General features: G+C 44.0%; 1 protein-coding gene across 2 annotated transcripts in view; it reads left to right on the top strand.

Moving 5' to 3' along the window:
* The window catches only part of SOCS5 (suppressor of cytokine signaling 5), a 47,375-nt gene extending 25,670 nt beyond the window's left edge, over window positions 1–21,705 (top strand). The window contains exons 2-3 of one of the 2 annotated variants that reach the window (XM_075925405.1): window positions 12,763–12,855; window positions 17,293–21,705. In XM_075925405.1, the coding sequence (XP_075781520.1) occupies window positions 17,305–18,912 (1,608 nt within the window). In that variant the 5' untranslated portion in view covers window positions 12,763–12,855; window positions 17,293–17,304 and the 3' untranslated portion in view covers window positions 18,913–21,705. The remainder of the gene's footprint in view (window positions 1–12,762; window positions 12,856–17,292) is intronic. The other variant, XM_075925404.1, reaches the window with a different exon arrangement.
* The last annotated feature ends 681 nt before the right edge of the window (window positions 21,706–22,386 follow it).

Genomic DNA, 22,386 nt, shown 5'->3' with positions numbered 1-22,386 from the left:
TGTTGGAGTGTAAGCTTTCGTGGGCAAAGACCCACTTTGCATCTGACAAAGTGGGTCTTTGCCCACGAAAGCTTATGCTCCAACACTTCAGTTATTCCAAAACATGTAGATGCTATCATGAGCTTTCAAGGGCACAGCCCAGTTCTTCAGATGCTCATGATAGCATCTACATGTTTTGTTAGTCTATAAAGTGCTACCAGACTATTTGTTGTTTAAGTTTATCCTGTACAGGCTAACTTGGCTACCCCCTGAAGCTTAATAGGGATGTAATAGTATAGTTGATTAACTGATAAGTAAAAGCTTATTGGTTAATGCTATTGACTATATGCATTTAAATACAGAGCCACAGTGGGGGACCGTCCCCTGTTGCAACTCTGCATTTAAATCATAGTAAAAGCTGGGCAGGCTGACAGCGTGGCTTCTACTACGTTTTAACTTACGTTTTAAATGCAGGGCTGCAGCAGGGTAGGCCTAGGACCCGGTGTGAGCTGGGACTGAGTGCTTTAACTGCCTTCCTTATCGACTAATTGTGTAGTCAATAGAATTTGTTTTGACTATACCTGTGTTTCTCAACCAGTTGTACAAACAAAATACCCTTAGGGGTACTAGAGAGAAGTCTGGAGGGCATGTCAACGCAACTGAAATTTGGAGAGAACTGAATTTTTGTTATAAGTTTTATAGCACTTTATTATTTTTGTACTTTTTACACCCAAAAATTTCATCGCCCATCTGGCTATGATTAAGTTGTTTAAACAAATGTGTTGCAATGATAGAAAAAAATTCTGTCTGTCTGAAAACTGTAGGTACTGGGGGTGCTTACTTTTTCAAAAAAAAAGGAGGGGGTACTTAATTTTTTTTAAAAGCAGTATTTTATTTAAAAAGGTTGAGAAACACTGGACCACATGATTAGCTATTTACAGTAAACTTCCGATAATCCGGCACCTTTAGGACCCAGGGGGTGCCGGATTATCAGATATGCCGGACTATCAGAAGGGGGGGCTATGAGGGGTCTGGAGTGGGGTGGGAGGGGATGCCACCCCAGGCCCCTCATAGCCCCCCCCCCTTACGATAGTCCGGCTCTGCCCCAGGCGTCCCTGATTCAGCTGCTGCTGGTCAGTTTCAGCAACAGCTGAATCGGGGATGCCTGCAATAGAGCAGCTGGGGTACTGCCTGGTTGGTCCCGAAGCCCCGAGGGGCAGCGCTACGGGACCAACCCGGCAGAACCCCAGCTGCTCTGCCCCAGGGGTCCCTGATTCAGCCGCTGCTGAAACAGATCAGCGACTGATTCCAGGAAGCCCTGGGTAGAGCTGCTCTGCCCAGGGCTTCCTGGAATCAGTCGCTGATCTGTTTCAGCAGCGGCTGACTTGGGGACTCCTGGGGCAGAGCAGCTGGGGTCCTGCCGGGTTGGTCCTGCAGCACCGAGGGGCGGCGCTACAAGACCAACCCCGCAGCACCCCAGCTGCTCTGCCCCAGGCGTCCAGATTCAGCCTGCTGGTGAAACTGACGCTGCTGCCCGACGCCTGGGGCAAAGCAGCTGGGGTCCTGCCGGATTGGTCCCGCAGCGCCGTCCTTTGGCGCTGCGGGACCAACCCGGCAGCACTCCAGCTGCTCTGCCCCAGGCGTCCCCAAGAGCAGCTGGGGTGCTGCTGGATTGGTCCCGCAGCCCCGAGGGGCAGCACTACGAGACCAACCCGGCAGCACCCCAGCTGCTCTGCTCCCGGCTTCCCCGATTCAGCTGCTGGTCAGTTTCAGCAGCAGCTGAATGGGGGAAGCCTGTCCAGCTGCCCCAGCACTTCCGGGTTCCTGTTGGTGCCGGACCATCAGGAGTCCCGGAGCATTGGATGCCGGACTAATGGAGTTTTACTGTACTTGCTTCTTAACATCCCTATTGCTTAGTGTATTATATTTAATTTAAAGCAGTTAATATATTGGAATAATTTAGGCCTTACTGTAGATTGTCCATATTAGATTTAATTGTAAGTAGGTTTATTTTTTTTTAAACTTCGTTATAATAGAATTTTATGTATCCTAGGTTACAAAACAGTTTCCTTTATAAAAGCTCTCTTTTGCCAAGTGCTTAATTCTGAAGCAGTCCCCTTCTTTACTGAAATGTCTTGTACTTAGTCTGTGCTTGAAAGGAAATGTTTTAATAGAAAACTGAGCAATAACCCTCATAACTCCTAAGTTACAAGAATATTTACAACTTTTGCAATTAAAATTATATGCATATAGGTTTCAATAAAACAAAGTATTGGAAATTGTTATAGTCTTTGAGCACTAGCCCTTGATTTTGGTTTTGAATAAAACATGTTTTGACTTACTAGCACTGAGCATTTGAAAACTGGAAGCAAACACAATTTTTTTTAAATCCTGAAATATATTGCAGTAACATGCACATTTGTTGCTTCAAATGATGTACAAGTTCTGCCAGCAAAACTATCAAGCTGACTATCTCTGAAGTCTACATAAGGGATAAAACCTTGCAATTTGCCTGAGTCAGCTGACCAGGCTCAGAGCTAAACAAAAACTGGAGTGCAGATGTCTGGGCTTTGGCTGGAGCCAGAGATCTAGGGCCTTGCTAGAGTGGAGGGTCCAAGACCTCTAAGTCCAGCCCAAGCCAACTCATTGAGCTAGCTGTGGCTGCACTATGGGTCTTAGCCCTGTGTAGACATACCTGGAGTCATATTCTCTTGAAATCTTAACACCTGCCTTCCTCAAACAAAAGATCAAAAAATGCACCTTGCACTAATACTTAAAAACTTCCTCACCTGAATGCTCGATTTGCCACCAAATTTGGAAAGGTGGTATTTTCAAAAGCACCTAATGACTTAGGCGTACAAATGGAACTTGAACTTCTAACCCTCTTGAGCCTTCTGAATGGTCATTAGGGTTTTGCTAATTTGGTTGTATGTTCCTTGTGTTTTCTATTCTAGCACACTGCACATTCGTATATTTGCCCTGGAAATGCTATTTTGAAGTATAAATCTTAATGTCTTGAATTTCCCCTCTTTAAGGCTTTAAAACACAAGTATTCAGTTGTTGCATGGGGATTAGCTTACTCTTGTAATAGTGGGATGGGATGATTTAGTTCTTTACTGTAAAATGGACCTGCAGCAACAGGGTTTCAGCTGAGGACTGAGGCAGTTCAGTCTGTATACAAAACAGTGAAGTGCAGCTTCCTTTCAGCTGCTAGGCTCAAACATAGGAAAGAGTGTCTCTTGTATCTTTGGCTCTCTGTAGCATAGGACAAAGCTGCCTGCAGGTCAGAATAAAGGCACAAAACAAGTTAGAGCTGGTTGTAACCTTCCAGCTCTTTCTTCCCTGCAGAATTTATATTCTGCCTATCCATGGTGCTCTGGGGAATGAGGTGTTTCTTTGCCAATTAGTCTTGATAAGGCAGCCAAGGACTGCTTTTGACAAGCCTGTCTGCTAGTTTCTTTTGTACCTTCTGTCTGAGACAGAGTTTTTACCCCCAATTTTCTAGGCAATGTGTGTGTTAAATTCCCAGTCTCATTCTAAAACCTTTCAAAATCCTGTTATGTGATAACCTCATTAGAGATGTGGTGTGTGTGATGCAGAAATGCATCAGCTGCAGAGAACCGATGATGTCTTAGGATCTGTCCAATTGACATCTGCTCCTGCCCCTTTTCCTGTTCAGGACCACTGTAATTGTATAAGGCTAGATGCTCAGGCTAAAGCTCCTGTGTCTTAAAAATGTAAGGGGTTTTTGGAGGGGAAAATCTGATAAATGTTTCTAACTTTGGAGCTTGTGTGTGGGTCTGCAAACTCATCCAAGAGGGAGTAAGTTGAGGGCTGGGGTTTACAACATGAGTGGGCAATAATTTTTGCAGTGGGAGGGGGAAGGTCCCTCCAAGATTTTGGAAGGTGGTCTAGGGCCACATTTTTATGGTATTAATGGAGGTTGTCTGGGATGGAAGATGGATGCAGAAGGAAGTTTGGGAGAACAAATTGGGATGCAGGAGGGTGTGTGGGGTCTGGGAGGGAGTTTGGGTAAAGGAGGTGGTGTGACCTGGGGCAGGGGACTGGGAAGGAATATGGGTTCAGGAGGGGAGCAGAGGGTTTGGCTTATGTGGGGGAGTGGGAATGGGGAAAGGAAGTGCTGGGGTGCCAGAGGCAGGCTCTGGTCAGGAGACTTACCTAGGTGACTCCCAACCAGCAGCCCAGCACATTTCTCAGGCAGGCTTCTTGCCTGCTCTGCCCCTGCACAGGCTGCAGGAGCCATGTGTGTTGGTGAAAAGAGCCTAAGGGGACAGAGGAGTGGTGCTTCGTGTGCTGCTTTTTCTTCAAACAGGCATCCCCCTTGGCTAGAAACTGGCCAACGGGATTGTGCTGGGGGTCGGGGCAGCCCAGGAAGCCTCTCCCTTTCCTTCCAGCTCACAGCTGTGAAACACAAATCGCTAGCAGCCACTTTTCTGCACAGCATGTAGACGAGGGGGCAGGCAGGGCAGGGAGTCTGCCTAAGGCTACCTGCTGTGTCCATGGGCCAGATCCGGTTGCTTGGCAGGCCCGATCTGGGCTACAGGCTGTATCTTGCCTAGCCCTGGTTTACAGTCACATACCTGAGATTATTAAGGGTAAAAACATCCTGTGAGTGCCTATATTTATATTTTTTTAGAATATTGTAAAGCTCATGGACCTTACAATGTTTAGTAAAGTTAGTTCATAGTTTAGTTTTTCCCATCACCTAAGATTTTTTTCCCATACTCTCATAACAGTAGCATAGTAGGGTTTGCCACTTTTCAGTTTGAAGCAATTAACAGTCTTCACCGTTAACAATGAATAGAACAGATACTATCTGTAAGACACTATTAGGTGTCTAGAGTGCTCACAACACATAAGCAGAGATTTCTGAGCTGAAAACTATAACACCCTTGCTGTTTAAACACGCAGTTTGGAACTGTGTAACATCTTTTGCAGATTAATGTTATGTTGTGTGTTACAGATGATGACTGTTTAATTTCATTATCTTATTTGTGTTGTAATCATATTGAAAAGTGAAAAAATAACAGCATTATTAATAATGGAGCTCAGCTCCACTTCACTGCATCCATCAGAACAGCTGAAAACTAACTGCTTTTGACTGAAAAATTAACTTGATTTTTTTTTTTAGTTTTACTTACCAAATGTCTCATCTAAGGGCTTTTGCAGAACTGCGCCCTGTACAATCCATCCAGTTTGCTCACAATCTTAAATTGTGCAAGCAGAATTAGTAGTTCCTTATAATTCTGAAACCAGTAATACAAAAGGAGGACTAGATCAAATATCTGATTTGCAACTAGCTTTCTGTTGCCTTGTCAAAACATGTTATATCTCCATCAGATTACTGACCTCTGAAGTGGGTTTTATCCAGGAATGCTCATGACCTAATATAATTGTTAGTCTCTAAGGTGCCATAGGATTGCTTTTTGTTTTTAGAGTTAAATGGCTAAAAGGAAAGAAAGAGGAACAGGAGAGAGTGTAGATTGAGACTGGGAACAAGTCTCCTTATACTTGATCTTAGCCAAAAGATTGAGAAGTGATGCATGGAACAAGAAATTCTGTATTGTGCAAAGGTCCACACAAAATGAAATATATTTTTATAGATTTGTTCTAAGTCTGATTTTTCTATGTAGGGTCACTTTTATTTCATGCATCTTTTTATTTTTATATAAATAGTCAAAAATATATTTTGAGTGTTTGTTCATTTGCATTCCAGTCAGGGGGGTATGTGTAAACACATGTGTGCAGTAGCTTGAAGATTTTTTTTTTCCCCCAGCAGTTAGCCATAGGGTCCATCTGGGTGGCCCCTGGAGTCACACTCTCATGATGCCATATAGAGCCCTGCCAACATGCCCCCACCTCAGTTCCTTCTTACTGCCAGTGACAGTTATCTGGAACTCCCTTGTGCTCTTGTTCGATAAACACAGCAGCAGTCCCTTGACATAGTTCTGTTGTATTTCCATAGATAGTAGTTAATAGGGATGCTAAAATGAGTATAGTTGCCTGACTGAGTAACCGCTGAAAATGTCAGCGTCTACATGGTTACATGCGGGGTGGCAGCCAGCTCCCTGGAAGTTGGTGCATGCTACTGCCTCTGCTAAGGAGAGGGCCATCAGAAGGACTGCTGTGCTTGCAAGATGTTTCACCCTCTGATTTTGAAAGAAAGCAAGAACTTGAGATGCTGATCTCTAAGGAAGGCTGCACTTTGGCCCAATCCAGTCTCATGCTGACAGACCTGGCACTGAGTGTTGCTTCCTTAGTGTGCAGCACTCGAGTACCATCAATGCACCCATCAGCACGGATTAAGGACTCTCAGCATCTCACGGGCTCCCCTTGCAGTTCACATACCGCATGCAGGCACTAGTCAAAATTACCAGTGCCACAGAAGAAGAGGTGGCCAGATGGGATGATCTCCCACTACTATTCCTAAGGACTGGGCTGCCATAAGATCCGAGTTGGTGCCGGTCATGTCAAATCCTGCCTGAGAGAGGGCGGTGGAGTCTGGCTCCCTCTTGCTCACCAGAATCTACTCATGCGCTTTGTCTGCCTTTGATTCCAAAAGCTTTTGCTACTACCCCACCTCACAGCATCATTCTCTTCCCCCCAGATAGGGAAAGTAGCTGGCATAAGTCCCTCCCAGAGAGCTTTCCAGAGGAAAGCCAGCTATGATGTCCCACTGGTCTCAATGCATCACTCCCTGGTGCCAGGGCTGTCCTGGTAGGCATCAGCCATTGGCACCTAGAAATACTGATCCTTTATGGTCTTCTTTCACGGATACATCAGAATCGGAGTCGGACTCATACCGGTCCTTTTGCAGTAGGAGCACATGGTCCTTTTTTGATCTAAGACCATTGCCATTACCTAGTGCCATGGCCTGCACAGTTCATTCTCCCACACAGTGGCCCTTCTGGACTCTCTGGGATTTTCATCAAAGTCAAGATCTTAGCCCAGTGTCTCATTCAAGGGCAGCATTGGTAGCATTGGACACATTTGTGCCCCCTTCAGCACTGCTGGCACTGAGCTCAGGATCAGCACCAATTGATGCCAGTAAACCAGTGATTCTCAAACTTTTTGGCTCATAGCCCACCTGGCTCAATGCAGCTTTCTGTGGACCACCAGTTGCTAATGGAAAATTGCTGTTAATTGCATAATTACGCCTAAGCTGTTTTGCTAGTGCTGCAGCTAGAGAGAATGGTTTAATTTAACCAGTAAGAAAGGAAATATTAATTTAAATTGGTAAACAATTAAACACTTTAACTTTCTTTTGTGAGTTTATCAAATTTCATTTTAAATAGAGTAAAATATTAATTTTATGCCCCATGCACAAGGTGTCTTTATTTATGGCGGGGGTGAGGAACCTTTTTTGTGTCGTAGGCTACTGACCCACAGAAAAATCAGTTGAGGACCACACAAGTGAGCAAAAAAAAAAAAAAAACCTTAACCCTCACAGATGTAGTCCCTGACTGAGACACCTCACTCCTCTGGCACTCGATCCCCATGGCGAGGGACAGAGAGGACTGAGGTTCAAGGCTTCCTATAAGTCAGAATTATTCTTTTGGGGTTCCGGGGTTAGTGGATTTTTGTGGAACCCCCTAGGCACTGGAGTGGGGCCAAAAATGAGGGGTTCAGTGTGCAGGACAGAGCTGCCAGCGAGTAGTATAGGGATGGGGTGCAAGATCTGGGTGGGAGGTGGGATGCAGGAGGGTGTGAGTGAGAGGTTTGGGTGGGAGGTAAGGTGCAGGGCCAAGCTTGGGAGTAGGGTGTCTGGCCAGGGGAAGGGGACAAGATCAAGGGAAGGTGCAGTGTGTGGCCTGGAGGGAGGGTGCAGGAATGGGCTAGGGGAAGGGTGTCTTCCCGGGGGGAGAGTGCAGGAATGGGCTGGGGGGCTGGAGTTTTAGTGAGGGCTGGGGATGGGTGGGTGAGAGGATGCGGTGCAGGTTCTGAGCATAAAGGGGGAACTTAACTGCCTTTGCACCCCACACCACTCCCAGGCACCTCAACTGAGGCATGGCTTCCTGCTGCTCCCGTTGACCAGATTCTGGCCAATGGGAGCAGTGGAAAAAGCCTCTAGGGAGCACACTCCATGAGAATGCAGGTCTCATCCATAGCGTTCCTGGCTTGGATTCCTCCTCAGGAAATTTGCAGAGTGGCAACCTGCTCTTCCATCCATACCTTTATGGCACGCTACACAATGAACCATCAGGCCAGGGATGATGCTGCATTTGGATGGGCAATGCTCCACTCCCAACACTGGCCTCAGTGTCACTTTTTCTACATTGCATCTTCCATCTCAAACAGCAAGGATTTTCAGTCTCCTCTATATGGGTTTACTTAGCTTCCAAATGCTTATCGGATAGTTGACTAGTCACTCTCCCCCCCCCCACCCCCCCACCCCGCGCCTCTATCAGATAAAAGTACTTCAAAGTGGCAGCACCACACAGAGCCCAGAGTCCCAGGCTCCGTGTAGCACTGCCCCTTTGAAATGCTGCTGTGGCATTTCAAAGCAGCAGTTCTACATGGAGTCTGGGGTCAGCTGGGGAATCTCCAGCTGATCCCAGGCTCCCCCAGCATTTCAAAGCAGCAGCGCCACTTGGAGCCCGAGATCAGCTGGGGATTCCCCAGCTGACCCTGGGCTCTGTGCCGCGTGCCAACTTTGAAATGTACAAGAGTTTCCAGTGGTGACTCTTGTGCATTTCAAAGCGGAAGCACCTGTGTGGAGCCCGGAGTCAGCAGGACTTCCCACTGACCCTGGGCTCCATGGTGTTTCTACTTTGAAATGAACAAGAGTCCCCACTGGGGCTCTTGTACGTTTCAAAAGTGGAGTGTATAAATGCCTATCAACTAGTCAAGTTGTTGATGGAAATTCCATCAACTGCTCGACTAGTAAATTAATTGTTAGTTAACATCCGTAGGCTGAACCCAGTAGAGCTCTCCTGCTCCCACCAGGTTAGATAAGTCCTCCTTGACAGCAGGAAACCCTATAGAGAACCACCTACCTTGCCAAGTGGAAGAGACTTTCAGGCTAGTCAGCACAACGTGGCTCACCCCCAACACTGGCCTCAGTGTCACTTTTTCTACATTACCTCATCCATCTCAAACAGCAAGGATTTTCAGTCTCCTCTATAAGGGTTCACTTAGCTTCCATATCAGCTTTCCACTAGGGTACATGGGGTTACTCTGTCTCTGACAACCCTATGGTCAATTGATTCTTAAAAGGCCATGGTAAACTCTACTCTGAAATCCGCCAACCTGTTTCCTCTCCCCTCCCCAGGACATTACCTAGCCCTTTCCAAGGTGATAGGACTGCCATTTGAACCATTGGCAACATGCTTCCTGGCCGTGAATTTGATAGGGCCCTAAAAATAACTATTTAACTTTATGAAAACTGGCTTTTGAGTTACTGCAGTTTTGTCAATGTAGTGCCGGCACAAGAAACCCTTGAAACAAAATCTGTTGAACTTTAGGCATCTGAAATTTAGATGAATTAAGCATCAAATATAATTTGAAGAATGATTCAAGTCTTATTCCAATATGACGCATATGGCTTTAACTGTGACAAGGGCTCAAGTTCCAGAAACTTTTCTGTTATCCGAGATGACTTACCAAAGTAGCCACTGTGCATGGTGGTCACAGAAAGGCTTGTAAGCAAGCATATATCGAAGCAGCTAATAGTGTTGACAAAATATAGGAAGTGAGTTGCTCCGTTTATCTTTTGGAGTAGATTTTAAGAAGGAAGGGGAAATAAGAGGTAAGATTTAAATAAAAATATTATTAAATCCAAAGATTCAAGATAAGATGCTATGCACTTCTTAGGTATTAATGAGTTAAAACAGAGTGTTACTTAGTAGAGCAAATGCTTTAAGTAACATATTACTTTAATTTGTAAGGAAGATATCCATTCCCTCCAAAATTCTACCTGACTAGCATTTTTGATAGTTTTATATTTAAACATGTTAATATTTTTTCTTCCATTTTAAGACACAATTCTTGGTTTCAGGTAAAGCCTGTCTGCATCTGACTATTTTTAAGATACTTATTTTATGTCTTTCTTCCTATTCAAGTACAATACACAGGATTGTGTTAGAAGCAAAAAATCACATTTGGCCGCAGATTGCTGTTGGGCGCAATCTAATTCGAGCTAACGGATCCAGACTAAAAAACTAGTTTGAATTAGCGTTTTGCTAATTCGAACTAGCATGTTCACGTTAAGTGGACCCAGAACCAGGCTTAAGGATGGCTGGAAGCAGTGCCGGCAGGGCATCAGAGGAGGACTTAGAGCGTGGAGATGCTGTCTCAGGCTAGCCGAGGGCTGTGCTTAAAGGGTCCCGACCCCCACCCCGGAGAGACAGTTCTCAGACTGCAAGGCAGTCCTGGCTTGAATTGCCCGGAGTACCCACACTGGGCACATCACAGCACTCGGCCATCAGCCCGGCTGCACTTGCCGCAGGCTGCCATCTGGGGAGAGGGGGCAATTGGGGGGCTGCAGGAGAGCTTCCACCCCCAGAAGCCCGCAGAGCCAGCCCAGTCCTCCCCATCGGGGGCACGTACCCCATTCCTCGCTCACCTCCTTCCACTTACCCTTCCCTAGCCCCTCTTCTTGATGTACAAAATAAAGGACAATTGTGTTCAAAAATGGAATCTGTCTTTATTGAACAAAACTGGGGGAGACTGGGAAAAGGAGGTGGGAGAGGGGAAGAGAGAGGCTGGGAGAGGGGAGGGCAACTAAAATGATCAGGGGTTGGGAACAGGTCCCATATGAAGAGAGGCTAAAGAGACTGGGACTTTTCAGCTTAGAAAAGAGGAGACAGAGGGGGGACAGGATAGAGGTCTCTAAAAGCAGGAGTTGGGTGGAGAGGGTGCATACAGAAAAGTTCTTCATTAGTTCCCATAAAAAAGGACTAGAGGACACCAAAGGAAAGGAATGGGTAGCAGGCTTCAAACTAGTAACAGAAAGTTGTTCTTCACAAAGCAAAGAGTCAACTTGTAGAACTCCTTGCTGCAGGAGGCTGTGAATGCTAGAACTAGGACAGAGTTTAAAGGGAAGTGAGATCAAGTCATGGAGGTTGGGTCCATGAAGTGGTATTAGCCAGGGGGTAGGAGTGGTGTCCCTGCCCAAGGTTTGTGGAAGGCTGGAGAGGGATGGCACGAGACAAATGGTTTGGTCACTGTCTTCGGTCCATCCCCTCCAGGGTCCCTAGGGTTGGCCGCTGTCAGCAGACAGGCTAATGGGCTAGATGGACCTTTGGTCTGACCCAGTATGGCCATTGTAAGCTCAGGATCAGGGGTCTCAGTGGACCCCCTTGATTTTCATGCACACCTGCTCCTGGGTGGCCAGGCTGGCAGCTCTCCTGCCCTAGATGGCCACTTTCCTGTGCCTAGTGCGGAGGTCGTGGCTGAGGTCCACGATGTCTGCACTAGCCCAGGCGGGTGCCCGCCTCTTGCGGTCCCGGGCAAGCTCCTGGGAGCTGCCAGCCTGGTCCCGGGAAGAGGGGGAGGGCTGGGGGGCATCGGGTGGGTGGCTCGATCCGTGCCAGGTGCAGGGTCTGCTGGCTGGGTGCTGGCAGGCTTGCACCTGGCATGGGCACCGTAGCCAGCCCGTGCCCCTTTAAGGGGTCCGGGGCCGGGAGGGGGGCAATAGAGTTTCCCTGGTGTTGGCCAGAGTGGCCACCAGGGAAACCTGGGGAGGGCTAGCCTCCCACTAGTTCGAATTAAGGGGCTACACACCCCTTAATTCGAACTAGCTAGTTCGAACTAGGCTTAATCCTTGTAAAATGAGGTTTTCCTAGTTCGAACTAAGCGCTCCGCTAGTAATTAAATTCGAACTAGCGGAGCGCTAGTGTAGCGCCTATTAAAGTTAGTTCGAACTAACATCCGTTAGTTCGAACTAACTTTGTAGTGTAGACATACCCTAAATCTTTTTTTATACACATAATTCCCTTGTATACCAGTACTATTTTAAGCTCACTCTTACTAGTACAGGCTGGGGTTTGGAGTAAGGAAGCAGTAGATTCAGTCATTAAGTTGTTACTTCTCCTTGTTGCTTCTGAAACTCTAACTAGCAGCTGAGTACTGTTCTTCTCCTGAAATCCTCTTACCAGTTCTTGGATTCCTGAAATGAAACATACACCATCATTTTGGAGAGACTTAACCCTAAACTTTCAAGGTATAGTGTGACCTCCTCTTCAATAGATTTTCTTCTGACTAACCTTCCTTCCCATGTTTTAAGTGCACAAGTTATCATCGCCTCTGCTTTACAATTGAATAACATCGTTGTGGCAGTTACTGCAGTTGCTTACCTGGAAGAGTAATAGTAGGAAAGTATATATTTTTAGCTGACTTTTTGATGTGATGTAGCAGCTGGAGATAAGGAGAGCCAGGATCAAGTGATCTACTAGCTTGTCAGGCCACAGGGGCTTCTGCAGACCAGAGCTTGGGAACCATTGCTTTTAGATGTGAGACCATTTTCCACAAGGTCTATACAAGTGTGCTCATAGGATCTGAAGCCTCAAGGATCCAGGTGCTTTTAGCTTTGATGTATTTAAAAACATCCGTTTTAGGATCTTCTGCAAAGTCCTGTCTCATAAGTACTAACAGACTTAAAAAAGGAAAAACTTTCTTTAAGGTTTCTGTTTGGTATGATAAACTGAACACAAGCCATTGCATACATATGTTAAATATACTTTATAATAAGGTGGCAAATATTAAATTTCTAGGTAAAGATAACTTAATGAAAATAACATTTAACTATCTTTCTTTTTATAGTAATCATGTTATCCACAGCTTGAAGAAGTCCAAACTGTACATAGTGAGATACAGTCTCAGGACGGAACATAGTGGTTTTTATGCCTTTTCTGGGTAAGAAGGGTATCCGTTATATTTAATACAACTTAGAAGCAACTAATATCTGGACCAACGGTGTTTAAAATGCAATTATCTGGCTAATCATATAGCCGATACAATTTGTATTGGTTATATGATTAGTCGATAAGCATCTCTGCAGAGCCGCAGTGGGGGTAGCTCCAGGAGCTGACTTAAGCCGGGACTGAGCAGTCCTGGCTCGTGACGGCTCTGGAGCCACCCGGGCTGCAGCTCTGAATTTTAAATGTAGGAAGAGCTGCTGGGCTTTTATTACATTTAAAATGCAGAGCCGCAGCGATCAGTGAGCATGATCTAGGACCAAGCAGTCCTGGCTCCTGGGGTATGTCTACACTACCACCCTAGTTCGAACTAGGGTGGTTAATGTAGGCAACCGGAGTTGCAAATGAAGCCCGGGATTTGAATTTCCCGGGCTTCATTTGCATATTGCCGGGCACCGCCATTTTTAAATGTCCGCTAGTTCGGACTCCGTGCCTGCGGCTACACGCGGCTCGAACTAGGTAGTTCGGATTAGGCTTCCTATTCCGAACTACCATTACTCCTCGTGGAACAAGGTGTACCGGTAGTTCGGAATAGGAAGCCTAATCCGGACTACCTAGTTTGAGCCGCGTGTAGCCGCGGGCACGGAGACCGAACTAGCGGACATTTAAAAATGGCGGTGCCTGGCAATATGCAAATGAAGCCCGGGAAATTCAAATCTCGGGCTTCATTTGCAACTCCGGTTGCCTACATTAACCACCCTAGTTCGAACTAGGGTGGTAGTGTAGACATACCCCTGAGTCCAGCAGCCCCTCTTCACAGTGGATAGCTCGGCTCCAGCCCCCGCCCCTGTTCATGACAACTAGGGCTGGCCATGGACAGGGGCTCCAACAACTCTTGTCTGCGGTGGGGGAGCTACCTGCTGGGAGCCCTGCGGACAGGGGCTGCTTCGCAGCAGCATCCCCTATTCCCTCTCTCTCCCCCCGCCCCTCCCCCATCTCTGATAGAGGAGACAGTGCTGGGGAGAACTGGCTTTTAAGCTGGCTCGTGTGTGTGTGTGCGTCCGTCCGTTCCCGTCCCGCTGCCTCTTACAGGGCTCTTGTCATTTCAAAAGCAGAAGTGCCTGCAGTGGGAACCAACATGAGCTGGGACTGAAGCAGTGCCCGCTTGCACTGTTTACCACTGTGCCTCTGCCTCCCCTATCCCCCACAGAGATGGTACTGGGGGGAACCGGTTCCCCCCAACACCAGCTTCTGCCCCGCCCCCCTGCGATAGAGGCAGCAGGGGGTGGAGAAAGTGACTAGTTGAGTCGACTACTCACATCCCTAATCTGGACCTAATTTTCAGAGCACCAATTCAGAAGAGTACACTTTCTCCATACCTGCAATCGTTTCAGGATCGCTATAGGGAGGAACTTGCAGCCCACATAGTAGTTACAAGAAATTTCAGTCAGATTTATCCATCATTTTAGTTTACATGACTTAATAAGGTGTTAGTCTCTAATTCTAGAAGAGTAAAGATGTTAGTCTCTAATTCTGTATCTTTTAGAATCCTTCATTAGCTCAGTTCTCTTATTTTTCTTTCTAATGAAGTTGCTCTTTTGTTTCTTCTGAAGGTGTTTTAGTAAAAGAAGTTTCTCCTGTGGTTTGGGGCTCCAGCAGCAATAGGGTGCTCCACATTTGTTACCCTGGAACTGTGACTCAGAGTTAAGCTGTACATTTGACCCTTGAGTCAATCTGTCTGTGAGCATCTATTTCCAGCGACAGATCCATGCTTGCACTTCTCTGAGATTCCCTGGACTCGTCCCATTATTAGACTGGGTCTGCAGGCTACATACACCCTTCTTTACCAGTCTTGTTACCTACCAGCTCCAATTGTTTTTGGCTCCTGCTAAACACTTTAGGGGAGCTGAGAACCATATCAATATAATGACAGAGTAACTTGTTTGCTAAGTTCCTATGGATTTTTTTTTTAATCAAAAAGGCTAAAACAGGACTACTCAACACGTGGCCTGAAGCCTGTTTGTTTGTGGCCTGAGCTACCCCCGCTGTGGCTCTTCATTTTAAATGTAGTGGGAAGCAGGACTGAACACCTTCCTTTATTAATTGATCTAAAAATTCTGTTGACTACACAATTAGTGAATTATCCACTTCTGCTGTGTAGTATAGATTAGGGATGTTATTGTAAGACAACTTACATCAGCTTAACTACTTGCAAGTCTACATTTCAGTCTTGTCTTTCTCTCCTAATGTAAATGATCTCCACCAACATAAATACCATCTCCACAAGAGGTGTAGGGTTGATTTTGGTGTAGAGCGGGCCAGGCAATGTCTGTGGACAGTGGCTGTTGCTCATGTCAATTTCACAGAGCCATGAAATTAGCAAGAAAACCAGGCAGCTACAGCCCAGCTGCACTCTGCTCCCCTGGAGAACTGAACAATCTGAGCCTGCTTCTTGCAAAGGGCAATGGATGGCCCAAGTCACACAGGGCGTGCGGGCATGCACCACTACACTAATTACTGTGCTGGCTGGTTTTAGTGTAAACATAAAATAACAATTCTCAAATCCTTAGTTCCCATTTTCTTCCACCTGGATTCCTCCTTTCCTTAGAATCACTAGAGAGACTTGATACTTTGTAATATCTGTTGAATAAAGTCATTGGGAAGAAAAACTGTGTAGCAGAAATTAGCTCTTTGTTAGCAACATGACAATATCAATCAAAATAGATAAACATATGATTCATAAGAATATTCCAGGCAGCTCCCATGTTCTTCATACCTTGATTATAGGTTATCAGATTTGGCTTCTAAAGGAGTAACTGTATTGTGGATGCTGCTAATACAGTAAAACTCCAATAGTCTGTCACCCAGTTGTCCGGCACTCCTGATAGTCTGGAGCAACTGGAATCCGGAACTGCTCAGGTCAGCTGCTTTCACGGCTGGGCCACTGTGAGCCGCATGCGTGCTCACAGCCCACGCCATTCCGCTCACGGTCCCCAGCGCACACATTGTCCAGCCTGCATGTGCTAGCAGCCAGCCGCTGAGCACAGGCAGCTACTTCGGGACCTGGACATAGGTTGGGGGAGAAGGGGGATTGGGTGACAGCAGGGAGGGGAGGTGTTTGGCTCTGGGGAAGGGGAGGGGAGAGGAGAGGAGGGGGATTGGGTTGCGCACGGCGTCCCAGCCAAATCATTGAAAAGCCAGCCACTCAGCGCACGTACCCCAGCGCCTGGAGGGAGATGCGCAGCTGTACCGGCGGCTCCGGGACCTGAGCATAAGATGGGAAGGGGGATTGGGTTGGGAGTATGCCCCCTTATAGTACTTCCTGGTGCTCCGGCATATCTGATAATCCAGCACCACCTAGGTCTCAAAGGTGCCAGATTATTGGAAGTCTACTGTATTTGTATTTAATTTTTGACAAGTAAAATTTGCTACAAGTAAAAACAGAAGTTCCACGGTTTTCCCACTTGTTTGGTTGGTGTGTGTGTGGGGGGGGGGGGTTAAATTAGAAATGCTGTTTTTATTAGGTGTTTCATAGTTAAGAGACGCTTTAGTGAAGCCTCAACAGTAAGCTTTTGTGAGTGTCCTGCTGTTCCTCTTGAGAATTAGCTCTTGTCAGCTTTCTTTCATCAAATCTTTGAATTTTGAAGTTGGGGTTCTCACATCTGTCAAATACAGCTTGAAACCATGACCTGACTTTTCCATTTTAGTTTATGAATCTAACTGCTTTTTGTAGAGAGGGCCTCTGCCCTTTCAGGGATGGAAAGAGTGTTTATTTGACTAATTTCATAACTGCTCTGCTGGAGTCTACTCAATGGTGTTAGCCTTCATTTTTCATTTGTTTTACTACCGTTTCTTGGCACTCCTCTTTAGGGAGTCACTTACAGATATCTGACACTCATATTTGAAGACTTGGAGACTTTACATGTATTGTAATTATAAAATGTAAATAACAAGCTTTAGGCTCAAATACACAATTAACTTCAGCAATATTGGCTTTATGTTGTTCTTTCTTTGTTTTTTATAGAGATGTTTATGTGCCCATCAAATGTAAATATCAAAACTGAAAAGTTATCATAGTGCTTGTTTCCATTAATGCTTTTTTGGGCTTTTGGCTATTTTGGGATTAGGTGTAGGGTGGGGAAAGGCTTTTTGTAAAGTGAGATTCATTTATTCTGCAGCTTCTTGGAAACTAGTCACTTGTGCTTGTCTGCGTTCTTTTCTTTGCTATTCTTGTTTTTTAAATCTTCAAATAATGCAACATGAATAGAATAGCACTACAAGATTATGCAGGCACTAATTTTTTTTTCTAAATTTTTCAGTTAACTAATATCTTCTCCATACCTCTAGTTCATTTGAATGCTATTGCTACATTAATCAGATAGGTATCTTTATTTTTAATAATTTTAATTAATCTTTTCATCCTCTTTGAATTTAGGTAACATAATCCATGGATCAAGTGGGAAAGATGTGGAACAACTTCAAATACAGATGCCAGAATCTCTTCAATCATGAAGGTGGAAACAGAAATGAAAACACAGATGTAGACTCCAGTAGGCATTCCTCTGTTAAAGACCGAAGTATCCATGTGCCCGATTTGGCTCAGCAGCAACTAAGCAGCCCTCTAAGAGAGAACATTGCCTTACAACTGGGTTTAAGTCCTTCAAAGAATTCAGTGAAGAGAAATCAGAATTGTGTCACTGACATCCCTCAAATTGTTGAAATAAGCATTGAGAAAGATAATGACACGTGTGTCACAGGAACTAGACTTGCACGAAGAGATTCCTATTCCCGGCATGCTCCTTGGGGTGGGAAGAAGAAACATTCCTGTTCTACAAAAACCCAAAGCTCAATGGATAATGATAAAAGATTTGGTCGAACACGAAGTGGCTTCCAAAGGAGGGAGCGAAGATACGGCGTGAGCTCTGTTCATGATATGGAGAGTGTATCAAACAGGACGGTAGGTAGCCGTTCTCTGCGACAGCGGCTTCAGGATACTGTTGGGTTATGTTTTCCCATGAAAACTTATAGCAAGAGGTCAAAACCTATCTTTTCTAATAAAAGAAAGATTCATCTCTCTGAACTAATGCTTGAGAAATGTCCTTTCCCTGCTGGATCTGACCTTGCCCAAAAGTGGCATCTGATTAAGCAACATACAGCTCCCGTGAGTCCTCATTCAACTTTTTTTGATACATTTGATCCTTCCTTGATTTCCACAGAAGATGAAGAAGACCGACTTAGAGAGAGACGTAGGCTTAGTATTGAAGAAGGGGTGGATCCCCCTCCTAATGCCCAAATACATACTTTTGAAACTACAGCACAGGTTAATCCATTATATAAATTGGGACCAAAGTTAGCCCCAGGTATGACTGAGCTGACTGGAGACAATAGTGCAACACTACAGGGAAACTGTGAACATGAAGAGGATGCAACAACACTCTGCTTGCAGTCTCGCAGGCAAAAGCAACGTCAGGTGTCTGGAGAGAGCCATATCCATAGTAGCAGACAAGGAGCTTGGAAAGTACACACGCAAATTGATTACATACACTGCCTTGTGCCAGACTTGCTTAAAATAACAGGTAACCCATGTTATTGGGGTGTGATGGACCGTTATGAAGCAGAGGCTCTCCTGGAAGGCAAACCTGAAGGCACTTTTTTGCTCAGGGATTCTGCACAAGAGGACTATCTCTTTTCTGTGAGCTTCCGTCGTTATAACCGATCCCTACATGCACGTATTGAGCAATGGAATCACAACTTTAGTTTTGATGCTCACGATCCCTGTGTATTTCACTCCTCCACAGTTACAGGACTTCTAGAACACTATAAAGATCCTAGTTCTTGCATGTTTTTTGAACCATTACTTACTGTATCTCTGAACAGGACTTTTCCTTTTAGTCTGCAGTATATCTGCCGGGCAGTAATCTGCAGGTGCACTACATATGATGGAATTGATGGTCTCCCTTTACCATCAATGTTGCAAGACTTTCTAAAGGAATATCACTATAAACAAAAAGTCCGGGTGCGATGGTTGGAACGGGAACCCATTAAGACAAAGTAAACCGAAAGTCCCCAGTAGGCTTACTAGAATCTGCGCTGCCTTTTGTGTGTGTGTGTGTGTGTGTGTGTGTGTGTGTGCGCGCGCATTAGTTTAACTTGGCAAACACATCCGCTTTTTTGCAATACTGTATATTTAGTATGTCAGTTCCTGTGTGCTGTTACACCAATCATGTTGTGATGCTTCTTAATACAGTAAGCAGAGACAAAGTGATGTGCTTTACATTAAGGTCTACATAAGTATTTGTTGCTAACTTCTAAATTTGTAGCTGTAGTAATTGGGTGAAGCAACTATGGGGCATTTCATCTGATGCTAAAGAACAAAAACTCATTTTTTTTATTGGTTGACTATTTTAATGTTTTGAGTGGTGGTTAATTTTTTTCAACAAAATCTTTTCATCTTTGAAAAGTTTTTAATTGTTCCTTCCAAACAAGTTTCCAAATGTCAAGAAACGAAACATCTCTAAATATTTTTTTAGCAGCATGGGAAGCCTGTGCTACATTAAGAGTTTTTGGATGCTAAAAATCATTCACAGTTAGTTAGCTCACCAGGTTTCCTTTTGATAAGGGCTTGAACATGTCTGATCAGAAGTGGGCTTGTATTTAGAACATTCACGGATTCAAGTGGCATTATTAGCAAGATTAATACTATCTTGGACAGGCAGTTAAAAATCTGCTATTTGAAATTTTTTAAAAATGAAAGTTTGTTCAAATTTGATTATTGCCATTAGTTAAAACAGTCTGTATACTTCGCTAAAAGCTAAATATACCTGAACCTCCGTACTTTGGATGTCCCTGATCCGGGAACACCTGTAGTTTGTACCATGACAGAGGTAGGAGGAAGCGGCTCTGCATGCTGCTGCATCCCCTTCCCTCAGCTAAGGGAATGGCAGTGCAGCGAAGTGCTTCCCCAGATGCTTTTCTTCTGCTGCTCCCATAGTGGCGGAGGGCTGTGTCTGAGTGCGGCAGGGAGCACAGAGCCATGTGTGCCCTTTGGAATGGAGCACCAGGTAAGTGCCCCATCCACATACCCCTTACACTCCCCTTCCTTCTCAGACCCTGCCTCAGCACCATCCATATTCTGCAACAATTCCTTAATCCAGGAAACCCTATTTCCCAGGTTATAGGAGTTAGTGACCTGACATCTATGTCTCAGTTGCAAATGATGTTGAGGAGAAATGCTTAATTTAAAACTCTACTTAACATTGTTTATGCTGAAAGTGTTCATAGCTAAAGTATAACTTAATACAATTTTTTAAAAAAAGACATAACTGTAGTAAATAGCAGGTTTCAAAGGTTACTGTTTATTTTGTTTATAAATAATATTTTTCCATTTAGCACCTTTTTGCAATGTTTGTGCTGATACCATTTGAACAAACTACTTGAAATTAAACTTCTGTTTTTTATTTTATTATTGGATAGAAGTTTCCAGTATTAAATAAGTGGATTAAACTTATTTAATCAAAGAGTTTCCAACTGTTCTGTCCTGGATATTTTTGCACTAAAATTGTGTTGGAATCGCCAACCCCTTTTTGAAATGTGCTCTGTACCACTTTCCTGCTCCCTAGTTTCTTTACCAGCTGCTACAGTATGTTGTTACTTCTCCATGGCAGTGACTGTGTGAGTTAGAGAACCTTATGGCTGCAAATACAAGAATAACTTTTCTTGTATGCAACACTAACCCTTCAATCAATGTATTTTTCTGCTTGCTGTGCCTTGTTACAGCTTTTTGTGCTAATAAAGTACGGTATGTTCAGTGTTATATCTGCTCTGTTTTATATTTGCATAGCTTCTGTTGTAGCAGTTAACTGATTTTCTTTTTAATAGCCTTTGCCTAGTATGTATTGTAGTTGATGCACAAATACTTTGCAGTTAAATACTGTCTCATCTTTGACTCTGTTAGGTGACTTTTCAGAATCCTAACAATGTTTCTACTTTACCTGCAAAATAATAGACAGGCTGTAGTTCAAGTATTTACAAAATAAAAGATAAGTGTTTAAAATAAAGGGGGGTTCAGAAATACTATTGATCCCTTGTAGTAGTTGCAGATGTTGTCTCTGCCAATTTTCATTGATTACTAAATTGATAGTTTTATATTCTTCACTAAATTGGAATAGCTTTTTAAGTCTGTAAACTGACAGTACAACAGTATCAGAGAGACCACTTTTTGGTAAACACAAATGCATACAAAATGCCCCAAACATTTTTACCAAAGAACGCTATCAATGTCTTTGTTTCTTCAGCAAAGTTAGGGTGGCGGATGTGATTTGTGTTGCATCAAATACTTATTCCCAACTAAGATTAAACCAAAGTATTTGAGAACTTCATTTGAATTTATGATTGTATGCAATTATGTTGATAGAGCATAAAAGTTGTGTACAAGTAAAAGTTCATGCTAGTTTTTTTAATTGACAATGTACCTGCAAATAGATAAGTAAATGATTAAGTTAATTTTGTAATGACTGAAAGTATGCTACACAAGACCATATAGAAAATAATTAATTTGAAATACCCAGAAAGTACTTTAAAATGTGTTTTATGCTAGTGTAAAATTTGATCCCATTATGCATTTTTGTAGTAGCTAATATGCTTTCATGTGTTTAAATTTCAGCTGTTAAAATGAAACTTTGAATATGTAAATACTTCTCACTAAGGTTATGTAAGCATGTGTACAAATGTGCTAAGTCACTTATGTTCCGAGTCATGTGTGTATCAATGAATATGCAACTTTTAGTTTAAAATTTGCTCTAAGACTAGCTGCTTACATTAAACAAAAAATCACCAGCATGAAATTACACCCAAGTGTACCTTCACTGTCTTTCTTGGTATTCCCTCATTTGGATTTAGATTCCAGATGATCTTACTTTACAACTCTATTAAAAGAACTACAATATTAAGTCCCACACAAGTTTTTTTTGTTTTGTTTTGTTTGTTTTTTCCAAAATAGGGGAACCTGGTTTCTGCTTTATATCTACTGCAGTCTCTACAGTCTAGAAATTTTTAAAACGAATATTGGAAAATTTGCTATTACATTTATTTGTGCGAACATGAGCTAGGAAATCTATGCAAGCCCATGCCTGAGTTGCCTGGGGTGGGCCACTTGTGGTTGTTCAATGTATGGTGCTACCTGACTTGACAGGGGTGATTAAGCGATTGTGGGACTATGCTGCCACGCATTTTAGAAGGAACCTCAGTGCTTTATCCGTCTTCATGTGAACTTGATTCTTATTAAAGATTTTCAGAAAGTTTTGGAGCTTTTATCTGATATAGAATATGTGTATGGGGGCTTACTCCTGCGAGTTGCTGAGTACCTCCTAGATGTACTGAGCACTTTACAAGGTTCAACCCCTAATGAGCACACTTATCTTATGGAAAAAAGGAATGGGTTTCATTATTAGTAACAGCAGATGATAATTAATTTTAATCTGTAAAGGTTGTGAGTGCATATGGTTTTAAGTCCACCACAGTACTTTGTGTC

Source organism: Pelodiscus sinensis, chromosome 3 (genome assembly GCF_049634645.1).
Source record: "Pelodiscus sinensis isolate JC-2024 chromosome 3, ASM4963464v1, whole genome shotgun sequence".
In the NCBI taxonomy this organism is placed as follows: domain Eukaryota; kingdom Metazoa; phylum Chordata; order Testudines; family Trionychidae; genus Pelodiscus; species Pelodiscus sinensis.
The sequence above is the reverse complement of the archived record's forward strand: the minus strand, read 5'-3'. Positions and strand labels throughout refer to the sequence as shown.